Source organism: Podarcis bocagei (assembly GCF_964188305.1).
Source record: "Podarcis bocagei genome assembly, chromosome: 3".
Taxonomy (NCBI): Eukaryota; Metazoa; Chordata; class Lepidosauria; order Squamata; family Lacertidae; genus Podarcis; species Podarcis bocagei.
In genome coordinates, this window is record NC_138127.1 from 1,234,876 (window position 1) to 1,250,371 (window position 15,496).

General features: G+C 41.7%; 1 protein-coding gene across 5 annotated transcripts in view; it reads left to right on the forward strand.

Moving 5' to 3' along the window:
• MACROD2 (mono-ADP ribosylhydrolase 2) overlaps window positions 1–15,496 on the forward strand; it is a 996,145-nt gene that overhangs the window by 622,976 nt on the left and 357,673 nt on the right. For all 5 annotated transcript variants that reach the window (XM_081189152.1, XM_081189150.1, XM_081189149.1 and 2 more), the window contains exon 8: window positions 6,731–6,804. In XM_081189152.1, coding sequence (XP_081045278.1) covers window positions 6,731–6,804 — 74 coding nt within the window. The remainder of the gene's footprint in view (window positions 1–6,730; window positions 6,805–15,496) is intronic.

Sequence of the window (15,496 nt, forward strand, 5' to 3'; positions counted from 1 at the left end):
AATGGCTTTTTGTGTGTGGGTGCATTAACTGATGATAAAACAAGCAAGAATTTTTTTCACTCACTTCTTTAGCTGATGCTATATATACACAGGAGGGGGCTGGGGAATCTTCTTGTTTTTCTGTGCAACCTGAAAATAACTAAAACAAAGCTATAGCAATTTTCTTGCTCCTTAGCTTGCTGAGGACTGGACAACTTATGGTCTTCATTTTCCACATACTGTTATTTTAAATTAGGCATGTAATGCCTTTTAAGAGTAGATTAGATGCTACCCTGCAAAATGTCTGTACTACATAATTGGACAGTCAAGATGTCTGATTGTAGAAAATAATACTGTACACAGACCTACATGTAACAGAGGAGAGAATAAAGCTTTAGTCCTGTGAATGTGTTCATTTTGGTGTAGAAAGGAATGTACAGCTGTAAGTGAGGGAAGGATAGAAGATTGGAATTGTGCCTGCTGGTGCCTCCCATTCCATTATGTGTTCAAGGTACAATCTATGCTCTTCATTTTTATAGGCTACCTGTGCTTTGGTGGGCACGTGCAGGTATTTGTGAAGACAGCATCTTGAACATGTGAAGGCTGACAAAAGTGTGATCCCAATCCCCGTGCCGTTTGTTCATTAATACTAATATGAACTTATGGAACACAGGTGGCACTGGGGTCTAAACCACTGAGCCTCTTGGACTTGCTGATCAGAAAGTCAGTGGTTTGAATCTCCGCGACGGGGTGAGCTCCCGTTGCTCTGCCCCAGCTCCTGCCAACCTAGCACTTTGAAAGCACACCATTGCAAGTAGATAAATAGGTACCGCTGCGACAGGAAGGTAAACGGCGTTTCCGTGCGCTCTGGCTTCTGTCACAGTGTCCCGTTGCAGCAGAAGCAGTTTAGTCATGCTTGGCCACATGACCCAGAAAGCTGTGGACAAACGGCAGCTCTCTTGGCTTGAAGCGAGACGATTGCCACAACCCCATAGTCGCCTTTGACTGAACTTAACTGTCCAGGGGTCCTTTACCTTTCTCTTTCTTTTTCTACCTAATATGAACTTGTACTAATATGAACATCTTGCTTCTCTTCCAAAAGATGAATCAAATGAACATACAATTCTGCTCTTACTCTATTCTCCCACCTCATTAAAAACATTGTTACTGTTTCCCAATTTATTATCTTTTTCAAGTTTATTTGAATAAGTAAGCAAAATAATTTGCTTTAGTCTCTCCCCAGTTCCAGTTAGCTCAGTTCTGACGAGTTGCAAATTGGGGAGCAGACATAGAGATCACTACTCTAGCATTCTTGGAGTGCAGAGGAAGGGTCACACAGTCTGTGCTTTGTCTCAGAGTGGATCCAACCATATACACGTTTGTTGACTTAATGAAAGCAGATATAGATCTGGTTCAAATTTTAAAATGGTTACCTTGCGTTGTATTCCCCCTCCCCTCGGGGCCTATTTATCCCCTCTGTTGGTAGAATGGGTCATAGAGAAATGGCTTTGCAGACTGGGCTGTCAGCCTATGATGGCCAGCAGTCATTTCTGAATCTGCTGTGTATGACCATGGGAAATGGCTGCCAGCCAGCAGTGTACAGTCTGGTTTATAAAGCAAGTTTGCTTTCCCAGGGTTGCCATATTTCAAAAAGTAAAAACCAGGACACCCCAAAAGTTGTCTTGCCAGAGATTGACTTGCCAGAGACCCAGGACAAAGTGCCACCTTTCAGAATGCCCCCCCCACGTCAATTTTGCCTTTGAAATCTTGATAGTGTCTGGGTAAATCCGAACTTATGGCAGCTCTAGCTTTCCATGTCTTCTGTACCAGAAGAATTATGTGGAAGGGATGGCAGAAATGCAACCATTTGATGGGCTGAATCATCAGGCCATGTTAAGCAGCAGGTCCCATTAATATACCAGATAGGTGGGGGAGGAGGGAGGGAATGGCATCCTGGCACTCATATCTGTTGTGTGACCTGGGTCCTAGAAGCATTGTTGTTGTTGTTTAGTCGTTTAGTCGTGTCCGACTCTTCGTGACCCCATGGACCAGAGCACGCCAGGCACTCCTGTCTTCCACTGCCTCCCGCAGTTTGGTCAAACTCATGTTCGCAGCTTCGAGAACACTGTCCAACCATCTCGTCCTCTGTCGTCCCCTTCTCCTTGTGCCCTCCATCTTTCCCAACATCAGGGTCTTTTCCAGGGAGTCTTCTCATTAGGTAGCCCAAGTATTGGAGCCTCAGCTTCAGGATCTGTCCTTCCAGTGAGCACTCAGGGCTGATTTCCTTCAGAATGGATAGGTTTGATCTTCTTGCAGTCCATGGGACTCTCAAGAGTCTCCTCCAGCACCATAATTCAAAAGCATCAATTCTTCGGCGATCAGCCTTCTTTATGGTCCAGCTCTCACTTCCATACATCACTACTGGGAAAACCACAGCTTTAACTACTACGGACCTTTGTTGGCAAGGTGATGTCTCTGCCTTTTAAGATGCCTAGAAGCATTAATGGTGTATTATCACGAGGACTTCCTTTTATCAGATTTATTGATTGCATAGGAGAGGAGGTGCTTGCTTTCCATTTGGAAGGCCACATTCCTCAAAGAGGTGCATATTGGGGTGTAAATAATCTGTTTCCCCCTTGGACAGCAAGCCTGTCAAACATGTCTCTCTTAAGCCGTTGTGCTGCTTGCCTCTATCTACTGGCTAATGCACCCCTGGCTTTTGGTGCCCTTGTCCTTTTCAGTATTCCAAAGGCACACTCACTGCAGCAACATAGGCCAGTGTCACTCTTATTACCTTTACCTGTTTTATCTTTTGTGAAATTGAGCCTTTAGCCAGAATTGTCTGAGCTGCTTCTCCAGCAATTGGTTACCTGTGAGACTCCTCGAGCTCATTTCACTCAAGTAATTTGATTCCCCCATGCTTATGAAGATTGCTTTTTTGCTGAAGGCCATCATGGAAGAGAGCAGACCCGTACCGTTATAAGCAATAACACAGCTCCAAGATAAAACAGTGAAAATGGCTAGAAAGCTGGGGTTGCATTCTAGCTCATGTCACTCATACCCTGTCGGTGAATAGCCTTGCCTTTTGCATTAGCTGTCATGATAAGATAGCCCCTGGTTCGTTTTATCACCTGCCCTGCTTTCTAAAAATCTGGTTCAAATGGTGCAGTAACTCTCTGGACATTGAACAGCTTCTTATCTTTCTGCAGGGTATGGGAAGAAGCTCTGCAATTCCCAAATACCGTATTTTTCGCTCTATAAGGCGCACCAGATCACAAGGCGCACCTAGATTTTGGAGGAGGAAAAAAAAAAAAAGAATTCTGAATCCCAGAAGCCAGAACAGCAAGAGGGATTGCTGCGCAGTGAAAGCAGCAGTCCCTCTTGCTGTTCTGGCTTCTGGGATAGCTGCGCAGCCTGCATTCGCTCCATAGGACACACACACATTTCCCCTTACTTTTTAGGAGGGAAAAAGTGAGTCTTACAGAGCAAAAAATACGGTAGTTACTGGATTTGAACCAGATCCATGGTGGTAGAGCGCATGCTTTGGTATGCAGAAGGTGTCGGGTTGAATCCTTGACATCTCCAGGAAAAAGATTCTTACCTGAAACCCGGAGAGCTACTTCCACTCACTGTAGGCAAATCTGAGCTATATAAATAGGCAACATGATTGTTGGTGTGTGTGTGTTTGTATTGCTTTATCAGAGCTTCCAGCAAGGACACGAAGGTGTAAATATTAGCATTTTAAAGGTGAATCATTCCTGCTGGAAGAAAAATGTTTCTTTTGAAAATAGGCTATGCATAAACAATCATATATTTTAGTTGGCTGAAATACTGTTTTGGCACTGTTGGCTGAAACACTGTTCATTATAATTTATGATCAAGAAGCCGTAGAAGAGTAAGTTAGGGAAACAATGCACTGCGGAGGCCGTTGCTAAAGGGGTTATGATATTAATTTAAACTCATCTATAAATGGTGGGTATATATTGGATATGCAGTTCATTTTAAAAAAAACTTTTCCATGGCTACAGCCATGCAATTTCCATCTAAAATAATGAGCCATGCATATAGAGCTAGGACAGAATTGGATCAATCAATCTTTCAACTATACCTTCTGTTCTGTATTCTCTATTAAAAAGGCGTACAGGAACTGCTGCAGTACTACAATTCCCATGCAGGGAAGGCATGCAGGAAATAAAAGGATCAAGGAAATATAGTAGCAGCCAGGGGAAAGAGCTAGAGATTAGAAGAAATACGTTTCTAGTAAGCACAGGAATGGCTAGAGATCAGAACTGTTGGAGGAATAAAAAGGTTTAAAACAACCATCTAAAAAGTGATTTCATTGTTAGACGAACATCAAACTTGTCCTAGTCTTATACAGTCTGCCAACTTGGCCTTTTCCCCTCAAAGCCAAATTATTATTATTATTTTAAAGGGGGATGTTTTAATCTTTTCATCCATTCAAATTATATTTCAAAATGGTTTCTATACAGTAGCTCATATTGCCATGCTTTGTTTTCTTATCGCCAAGGCTGAACATAATCTTAGAATGTTTAAGTCTTATCTGTTCTAAGAGAAATGATTGCTAAGCTAGGTATTTTCAAGTTTGCTTGTTGGCTAAGGAGGTAATTGTTTGGGTAATTAGCCAACATTTCCTAACTTTGAACTGAATTCATGTAAAAAAAAAAACCTTAGATCCGTGCTATCTAGCAGCTGTAGTTCAGGAAAATCGGCTTAACATGCAGAGTCCTTGCAAAGTTTTCAGGAGAGTTGCTGCTCAGCAAAGTTATTTGCTTTTATCTGGAAAGCTCAGATCTTGGAAAGCTTTCCAATGAAATTATTTGGGAAATTTCACATGGGCCAGAACAAAGCAAAGCCATGAGATCAGATTCTGAGGCTAGACCAAAGAGATCAGCCTCAAATTGGATACGTCTCATTCAAAGCAAGGCAATTGTGTGGGTGCACACACACATACGGAATAAAATGTCACTTTGGGATCTTACTTTGAGAATTACTCTGTAGCATAACCTGTCTATCTTGCAAACCCAGCTTTTGTCAGAACCCATCAGCAGTATCAGTATTAACGTTTTGTTTCTTTGTATGTCAATGACCTGTTATACAGCAGATGGAAGCAACCTTAGAATAATTTTTAGCAATAACACATTTGGAATTAATTAATCTAGAGCTAGCTACTAATGATGGTGAGGAAAGATAAGAACCAATTTTAAAGTATGTACTGCACTTCCTAATTATTTCCATAATATCCAAAGGATCAAAGGATCCAGACGGAAGGGGCCAAAGGGAGCACTTTGTACTTTATCACAGTACATTATATCCTATGACTTGGGATAGGAAAGGTTTCTGCCAAAGAGAATTGGACAATTGGATTTGAGATTTGAGATGCGCTGACATAATTGGGGTGCATGATACCTACCAGAACAATGAATCAGAATAATTGCGGCCCCATCATTTTCTTCCAGCGTACATTGACATATACATACAGAGCTCTGGGATCATGATGCAACTATGAACTTGCATCATTTCCTGCTATGTGAGCCTGAACCTAGAGCTTTCGCACACACATTGACCCTGGCGCACAACTTGGAAACTTTTACTTCCGCATCCTCAGTTTCCTGGGATACAGTGGTACCTCAGGTTAAGTACTTAATTCGTTCCGGAGGTCTGTGCTTAACCTGAAACTGTTCTTAACCTGAAGCACCACTTTAGCTAATGGGGTCTCCTGCTGCCGCCGCATCGCCGCAGCCCGATTTCTGTTCTCATAATGAAGCAAAGTTCTTAACCTGAAGCACTATTTCTGGCTTAGTGGAGTGTGTAACCTGAAGCGTATGTAACCTGAAGCGTATGTAACCTGAGGTACCACTGTATTAGCAATTGGGAAACTGTAGTGTATTTAACTTCTAGTTGATATACACCACATGCCAAAACTATAGTTTGAAGACTGTGCATGCTGACCAGAGAATATCTATAGTGCCCAGAGAATCTACAAAATTAAGTCAAGATACATTATTCAAGGATTGTTGGAGACTATGCATAATGACCAGGAAATGTGCACATTTGGAAGGATTATGTGCACATTCGTGTATTTACACACACAAACACATTTAAATTACTCTCTCTGAGGATGCATTCATGTGCCCTTTGGGTTGTGGCTCTGCTAATTCGAAAGGCCTAGAAAAAAATAAAAGGTATAGCTGGATGAATTTGCTTTAAACATCCTGTACATCATGTAATCACATATCATTATTAAATTATATTGCATATTGCTTTTCTCTCCACAGGGTTGTTGTTTTTGTTTTTAATCCCTTACTATGGTCATATCCTAATTCAACATTGTGTCTCTTAATTCTTCATCTCCTGTATTTCCATTCTGTGGTTTGCTGTTCCTCAGGCTCTGGTCCTCTTTGACCAGCAAACCAGGGTTGCAATCCTGTAATTTCTTACTTGAGACCAAATGCAGTTGAATGCATTGGGACTTTCTTCTGAGTGAACATGCATTGACTTGCATTGTAACTGGCTTTTAAACAAAGACAGAGTTGAAGTTGTCAGATAAATCTGTTGTCAAAATGGGTCATCTCACTTACAAATAAAGGTTTGCTCTTAAATCAGGAAAGGTTCTCCCAAAGGTTATCTGAACATATATGCATAAAATATTTGCATCAAGTTATGCTGTTATGTTTAAAGATGTGTAGCTGCATGGATAAAAACTATTTCTTCTATTTCTTTCTTTGCTTAGGTTTTCCAAACGAGCCAGCTGCAATCATTGCACTTACCACAATCAAGGAATGGTTAAGCAAGAATTATCATGAGGTATGGCTATAGATATAAATTCAAAATCTTTCATGTTGAGCTTTGCATTTTCTTGGAAACCATGAGATTGAACAGTTGCACTGATTCCTAAATTGTGGAGGTAGTATATAAAATGAATCCTGATGTCACTGTGTGTTACTTAGCCAGACAACAGAATGTCCATATTTTTAAACTATTACCTGGCCTGTAAACTATTTCTAGCAGTGTGAAAGGGTACAAATTGCCCTCCAAGGTTTTTGCTCACTATTTTGTCATGTACATAAAAAGCAATGTAAGACTTGGTAGTTCTGAATCTCTTGTCAGCTATGATTGGAATGGTGAGGTCTGACTCAATAACACTTAGAATTCGCCACTATGTGCTGGGATCTATGTTGGTAAGGTTTCCAGTTAGCATTTCACCTTTTTTCCTTATGAGTCATGACATTTTGTTGTGGATAGAACAGATCTGCATATAGAACTGCATATAGAAAGCATCCTTTGCCAATATAGGTTTTGGTTTATATACTATGTTGTATGACTGTTCCGCCTGAGCAAGAACTCGTGCATAAGCAGTAAGATGAAAACTGCCAGGACCAGCTCGAGATATTTTGGTCCCAGAGGCAAACCACAAAATGGCAGCCCCCTCCCTGCTGGGGAAGAAGGGGTGAGTGAAGATCTGCCTCGATAACAAGGGGGGGAGGGGGAATAAAGATCTGCTGCCCCTGTGGCTCCTGCAACCCGAGGAGGTTGCCTCCCCTGGGCTCATTGGTGGGCTGGCCCTGAAAACTGCTATAGACTCTACCTACTGTGGCATTGTGCAATTGATTGCATAAGCAGTTGCCAACTAGTGTTTGGGGCTATTTTTCTTTGGCTCATCGTTCATGAATTCAGGGATGTAAGGAGGCCATGATTTCTGTCCTGTCCTGTTTCTGTTCTGCTGCAGTTCAGCTTCTGCTAAAACTTGTTTTTTGACTAGCTCTTTGCAGTGGCTGAAGCAAATATAATTAATTATGTAATTTATTACATAATCAATTTGGAAGAGCAACATCAAAAGAAAGGCAGAAAATAGCCTAACATTTGTGAACTGGATAAACAACACACCATAGCATATAGTGCTTGTATTCGCGTGCATAATTTCTGTTCCTGACCTCCGACAAACATTCAGATTGTGGCCATTTCCAAACTCATTTTTGATTCTGACAAAATTCTCCATCATCCATATTTCGGAGCAAACCATTTTTTAAGCACATGCAAATTGTCTTAGAACAATAGGACAATAATTAAAGAAAACCCGGTATTCCACTGCTCAAATAAAACTTAAGGGGGACTAATTGCTCCCCTTGGATAGCTAAGAGAAAGTAAGTGAGACTATCTAAATGTAAAAAGTGACTGACTGCCATATCTACTCAGAAGTCAGTCCTGCTGAATTCAATTGAGTTTACTCCCAGGCAACTGGGGTGAGGATTACAGCCAGAGTTAATTCTTTAATCATCAGGATAACTGTTTTGGCTCATACACGCATACACCCCTCAGGATTTCAAAGCTGGTCAGCTATAATCCTGAACACATTTACTAAGACACTATGTTCTGTTTATTTCCATGGGAGTTCAAGCACATGTATTTAGGATTGAATGAACAATCCATACAAATTAGCAAGCACCTCTCCAAAGTCTCTTATTCCGATATAGCACAAAAGTTACTGCATGCTAAATGCAGAACTCAGCATGGTGGAAACAATTTATGCACTTCCATTAGGAGGAAGACCACTGCAACAGCATTGACTAAAGCCGATCTGCACCAGGTTCCCTTGAGAAACCCACATAGTAAATAATGACTCGTATCTAGTTGTTCTTTACGGATTGCTCTGATCTGGTATTGAAATACAGTCCTTAGTGGAACTAATTTCTGGTCATGTTTTACACGGAAGTCTGCTGACTTGCAGCTAGAGGGTAAATCGAGTTTGAGGTTAGTAAATGGCAATATATTGTAAGTGTATAAATCCTTTGCATTGAGTTCACAAGAATGGCAATAGTCAGCAGTACCAGGCTAATTCACTGCAGCCTCCTAGGTTATCTCTTTGGTAAACTACATTTTCACATTTTACAAAATACTCTGAGGGTTTAATAGAATCCTTCAGATCACAGAATAGAATTGGGCCTTGTCCTGTAGGAAATTACCCTCTAGAAATGCATTCAAGAAAAGCCCATTAAGCCCCTCAAATGGATAGAATGCTGTTTTTGGTGCTCATTTGACAAGGTTAGAGATACTACCACTTGTTTGCTCATTATAATATTACAAAGAAACGGCAGCTTTTCTAGCTAATGGTGTCAGTTTCCCATTCCTTGGTAGAAATCTTTGCAGTTCACCGTGCTGAAGTTTTTATCACTTCTGATTCAAAGTTGTTTTCCGTGCAAAAGACGTTCTGCCAGTGGCCTGGTCTTGACAGTGTTGAGAAGGACTTAATGAAATTAGCAGTTTTGACTAAAGCCACATTTTCCTTGTGCTTGAGGTTTTGTTTAGTTTCTTTGTTAGTATTATTATCTTCTGCTGTTTTTATTTTCTAACCGGATACTTTATTTAATGCTTACTTAGCACCAGTGGTATAGTAGAAGCTGTACAGAACATTGAACTGACACAGTCCCAGCCCTGAGGGCTTACATATTGAGTTATTCGTCTTTTATTGTTCACTGGTGGCACAGCAAATTAGTTGTGACAGGCCTCTGCTCAGAAAAGGACATCATCTCTATGAGGGAGACTTCTAATCAGTTTGCCTCCAGAGCAGATGAGCAGAAATACTGATTATTATTATTATTATTTTAATGAGAAGGAAGCTTTAGGTGTCCTTAAGTGTTCTTCCTGTATAGCATTATATAACACCGTTTGTTTGTTTGTTTGTTTGTTTGTTTACTTACTTACTTACTTACTTACTTATTGGCATGTTTATTTATTTAAGCATTTGCATCAAATCACAGTATAGTGAAATGTTTCATGAAACGTATAAATGTCCTATCAAGAATGACTTTTGGAAAAATGAATGCTTTGGCTCCACTGCAGCAGGGGCTGAGCCCCACATACCACATTTTGAATTGATTGAGGCAGCTAAATCTGATGGCTGATCCAAAGTGTTCAAAGACGCAGGATATTTTTTGGGCAGGATGCATCATTTATGAAAATTTTAATGCAGAGTACAAAGCACAGATAGGCTTTTCATGTTCTTTACAGATTTAGGAAATGTAAAAACAAATTTAATCACCTCATAAAAATGGCCAGATTGGTAGTCACTTCCGTATAATGAAGTCCACTAATATACATGGGTAGATTAGGGTCATTTTGTGACTGCAAAGTACACAATACTTCTGAGATCTCTCTTATACATGGCGATAAGAGCTGGATAGTTTCACAAAATCAGCCTGCTCTTTTTGTATTATTTATTGCAAGTCTCCTGTTTTTAGGGATTGCTTATGAGCAAGCCGGTCCTTTTGGTTGAAATAAACCTTTATTTATTTATTTTCCATGTTACATCTATCAGCAGGGAACCTCATCTTCACTTTCTATATTTCCTCATTTTAGCAAAGTTGGCTAAGCATTCTCAAGGTAAAAAAACCACAAAAAACCTTGTTAACAAAGCATCAACCTTTGCTTAGGTTGTGTGTTTGGAAAATAAGAAATAATACTGTTCAAGATCTAGGGTAAGAGAGTTTGCTAGTTTTAGTGAGTATTAGAAATGAATAAATGGTAAAATTTATATAATATTTGGAGTATTGAAGGGAAGATACAGGCTAAGCTTCTTTTCCAGGCTGGGATAGAAGTCTTTAAGAATGGAAGCTAGCCATTAACCTATCAATGCAACCCAGGGCAAGAGATTCTCTGCTAGTGGGCAGAGAGGGGAGTCTCTGCTGTGCCTTGGTTTCCCAACAGAAACACAAGCCTGGGTAAGCCCCTGGACCCCCTGATGTCTTGCTACCACTCGCAGAGACTTGGAGTGGCGTGCAATCTTTGTAAGAATATTTTCAGCATGATCTTAATTTCAGGACTTTGCCGATCCTTCCTAATGGCATTGGAGTATTCTATTTTCGTCACTTTTGCATGTAAGGATCCTTAGATTATCAACACTATATTCCCTTTTTAAAACATTCTCTTCGGGTAGCTCAAAATTAGCTGCTTTCTGTTTCTATATTCTAATTAAAGTAGTAATCACAGGCTGCTGATTGAAATGAAAATCAGCCATCACCCTACTGTCATCTAGCTTAAGTCAATAATGGGGAAAATAGGCTTTTCAACTTTACACAAAAATATAAGGATTCACTCACGTTATGGCACTCCTCTTGGGCTTCTTTCATAGAGAATTAGCTCTTCTCCCCAATGGCTAAACTGAAATATCCCAGCAGACAAATCACATTCACGAATGCTAAAGAAGCCACCAGGGGAATGTATCCCCCCCCCCTTATGAGATCTCAAGACTGAGCCTACCTTCATTCAGTAATCTTTTTTGTGCCTCTTTAATTATGACATATCTATTAAAGGTAGAAAAGATGCACGATACCCACTCTCTTAGGAGGATGTGTAAGTATTTACATTGGCTCACGTCTGTCAGGACTCAATGAGCCCTGCTTGGAGGATAACTCTGTCAACAGCAAACAAACTCTGGAGCCCAAAACAGCTTGGGATTCCTTTGTTCCTCATCTCTCATTTGTGTCACAGTACCAGGAGGAACTGTGGGACGCGGGTGGCACTGTGAGTTAAACCACAGAGCCTAGGGCTTGCTGATCAGAAGGTCGGCGGTTCGAATCCCCGCGACGGGGTGAGCTCCCGTTGCTCAGTCCCAGCTCATGCCAACCTAGCAGTTTGAATGCACATCAAAGTGCAAGTAGATAAATAGGTACCACTCCGGCAGGAAGGTAAACGGCGTTAGTCATGCTGGCCACATGACCCAGAAGCTGTACGCCGGCTCCTTCGACCAATAAAGGGAGATGAGGGCCACAACCCCAGAGTCGGCCATGACTGGACCTAATGGTCAGGGGTCTCTTTACCTTTACCTTTACCTTACCAGGAGGAAATGGCTACCCTTTCCAGGACAGTGGCGACAATGGAACTGGAACTTAATGACTCCCCCAAACTGGAAATTATTTGAGCATGCAACCCATCTGCCACCTCCTGACAGGCTTGGGCAGATGCTGGGACACCTGTAAATCTGCTGCCCCTCTGATATCCTTGGAATTACAGGTGACCTGCCATGTGGTTGATTTAGCTGCATAACTTGGGAGAAGTGTTCTTGGTTGGCAAGTATTGTTCCTTTGCAGAAGTGGCTTGCTAGTTGGGATAGAGCTTCTGTGCTACCTTCCCAGCAGGTGGGTTGCTGTCGCTTACCAGGAGTGGGAGGGGAGGGGTGGTGGAGAACTTGATGCAATGCAAATGCACTTGCGGAGCCAATCCATTGCTCCTGCAGCTACATTTGCACCACCACAACAACAGCCTTGCCCCTCCCTCTATACAATAGTGACTCCCCTGCTAGGAAGTTAGTGTAGCAGCTCCATGCCACCTGGTAAATCAGTTCTTTTTCCTTGAGCTTAAAATGCTTTTCGTCCTCTGGGAGTTAGTGTTGCTGTTTGGAAGAGGCGCGGGTGGCGCTGTGGTCTAAACCACTGAGTCTAGGGCTTGCCGATCAGAAGGTCAGCAGTTCGAATTCCCACAACGGGGTAATTTCCTGTGTTTCCGTGAGCTGCTCTGGTTTCACCAGAAGCAGCTTAGTCATGCTGGCCACATGACCCGGAAAAACTGTCTGTGGACAAACGTCGGCTCCCTTGGCCAGTAAAGCGAGATGAGCGCTGCAACCCCAGAGTCGTTTGCGACTGGACTTAACTGTCAGGGGTCCTTTACTTTTACTGTACCTTTAATTCTGAAACCACACCCAGCATACCACACTCAGATTCCCAGGTGATGCTGTCCTGGCAGGACAATTTTGTAAGCCAAAACTAAGATAATTAATTCACTTGTAATTCAAAATACTTCATAGGGAATTATAAACTCTTTTCTGTATCACTGTTCAGAAAAATAATAATTGTTGATGCCATTGTGTGATACTCACCTCCCCCGAGGCTTCTAAAGAGCAAGAAGCCAGTCGGTACATCTCTGTAAAGCTTTGTGTATGATGAATGTACTATTGTAAGTAATGACCTAATTCTACATAATTGCTAATTAGTGCCACTAAAACAAAGCTCTTTGCTGTATGGGTTCTTGGATATTTACATTTCCCATCTCACAGTTGACACCTTCCACGATATGTTTTATTTTGCAGGACTAAGTAGGCAACTGTTCCTTGAATATCAGAGACAACAAAGCTTCTATTTGAAATCAGAGTATAATTGTTGTTATGCTTGCTTCAGGGTGTCAGTGGCTCCACTGTTGTAGCAATGCATACTCAAGATATTTCAGAATAAAGAAAATATTAGTGAAGTCTTAGTGAAGATGGACCACTGGTCTATCTGACTCAGTACTGAGGCAGTTCCTGTGTTCCAGTATTTCCCCTCTGGATCAGCATACTGGCTGGGTAATGCTGTGGAGCAATGCCAGAGTGCCCATCCCTAACTGCTCAGTAAGGTTACCAATTTTTTTTTCAATGAATCCACAGACACTTTTCAACTTCAATGGATTTTGTATGGGGACTGATTTGTAAATCCGGGGACTGTCCCTGGGAAATGGGGACATCTGGTAACCTTATGCTAAAGGCGAGTCAGCAGTTGTCCTCTACCTGCCTCAACATACACAGCAGGGTACCTGTAACCTACATTTTATCTGCAGCCACCACGTACCCTGTCTCCCCAGATTTCAAAACAGTTGTGAGGAAGTGGTTGTGCTGCTTGTGCAGAAGTTTAACATACGGCTGGAGCCTACAGACAACTGCCTATAAGTAAGTTTCATCATCAGTTCAGTTTTAACAGCAGCCATTTGATTCCACCCATACTATCCAGAGCTGGTCACCACATCTGGAGGTTTAAGGGGTCATTATACATTTGTATTTAGATTTATGCCACAGTTTCTCGTTTTAAATTTCACACTTTTGGTGGTAGGGCAGTCATAGCTTGTGATTATGTACTGTTGAATTGGTTGGTGTGCCCAATTCAGGTTACTTGGTCAGCTGCCCTTTTGCCAACTCGCTTTGGCATCTTTGCCACCTTCTTGGACCCGTACTTTCTCCTCTCAAGCTTTCTACCTTAGTTTCTGAGCTCAATTTCCCCTTCATCTCACTCTTCCAAGCTCTTTCCATTTTAGCAGCAGAGTGACTGAAAACTCCTGTGGATCTGATAGTTAAGACCAATCTTTTTTGTGTCCAGTGACTTAAAACTATATTCAGAGTTACAGGTTGCTTGATTTTGTTGCTGTGGAGTGGGGAGGGGTTACATTTGGTTGCAATGTGTGAATGTGTCCACGAAAGTTTCTTTGGTTTGCAAATGTGCCCACATGTCTAAAAAGGTTGGCAACCCCAGCTCTGAGTTCTCATTGGCTGACTCAGCAAGATAGTTGTCATTAGAAGTTCAATAATTCAGTGGTTTTTTGCCTTCTAGCTGAAGAAAAAGTAGTGGAATAATGTTTTTCAGATGCTCACTACACTAGCATTCATCTGCTTACAGGTAGAGGAAGACTGAAATTCTTTGTTGTGAATTAATGCTAATGATAATAAGCAATTACTTTCAAGATTTCATATGACTGTGTTCTAAACGGCAAGTTAATATGAGCAGCTAGAATGTATGAGCAGCTTAAGTACTGCATAAAGACTGACACACTAGTAACAAGGCACTTTTAGCTGATGACTATATAGAGAGAGGGGGGGGGGAGGGACGTGGGTGGTGCTGTGGGTTAAACCACAGAGCCTATGACTTGCCGATCAGAAGGTCGTGGTTCGAATCCCCGCGACGGGGTGAGCTCCCGTTGCTCGGTCCCAGCTCCTGCCAACCTAGCAGTTCGAAAGCACGTCAGAGTGCAAGTAGATAAATAGGTACCGCTCTGGCAGGAAGGTAAACGGCGTTTCCGTGCACTGCTCTGGTTTGCCAGAAGCGGCTTAGTCATGCTGGCCACATGGCCCGGAAGCTGTATGCTGGCTCCCTCAGCCAGTAAAGCGAGATGACCGCCGCAACCCCAGAGTCGGTCATGACTGGACCTAATGGTCAGGGGTCCCCTTACCTTTACCTTTATATATATATATATATATATATATATATATAGAGAGAGAGAGAGAGAGAGAGAGAGAGAGAGAGAGAGATTAAGGCAAAGACACATGACTATGTCCCACTTACTTCGGTTCTGAGTGAAATTGTTATAGAGTCTTTTATTCAAAGTGTCTTCTTTCATAAGAAAGGTGGTTTAATTCTTGCCAGAACCCAGCATTTCAAGATACAGAAGGAAATGTATGATTCTGACATTCAGTAGTTAAGGTGATAACAGTCAATTATTTCATAGATTAGATATTAGACGAAGTTTCGGAGAAGGTTAAAGATGTCTGTCCAGCAGATATGAAATGACAGAGCTGGCGTTATGAATGCTATAACTGAAAATTGGTAAGAGTACAAGGGATGGTTGTCTTGGGGCTAGAAGAGAGGCACCTGAGGCAAAACTAAAAATGGAATGCTATGGTTAATAGAATTTGAAAATGAAGTACTGGAGATTTATAATGGCAATGTGTTTATTGCTGTCAACCAGCTGATTCGGTAAAACCAGC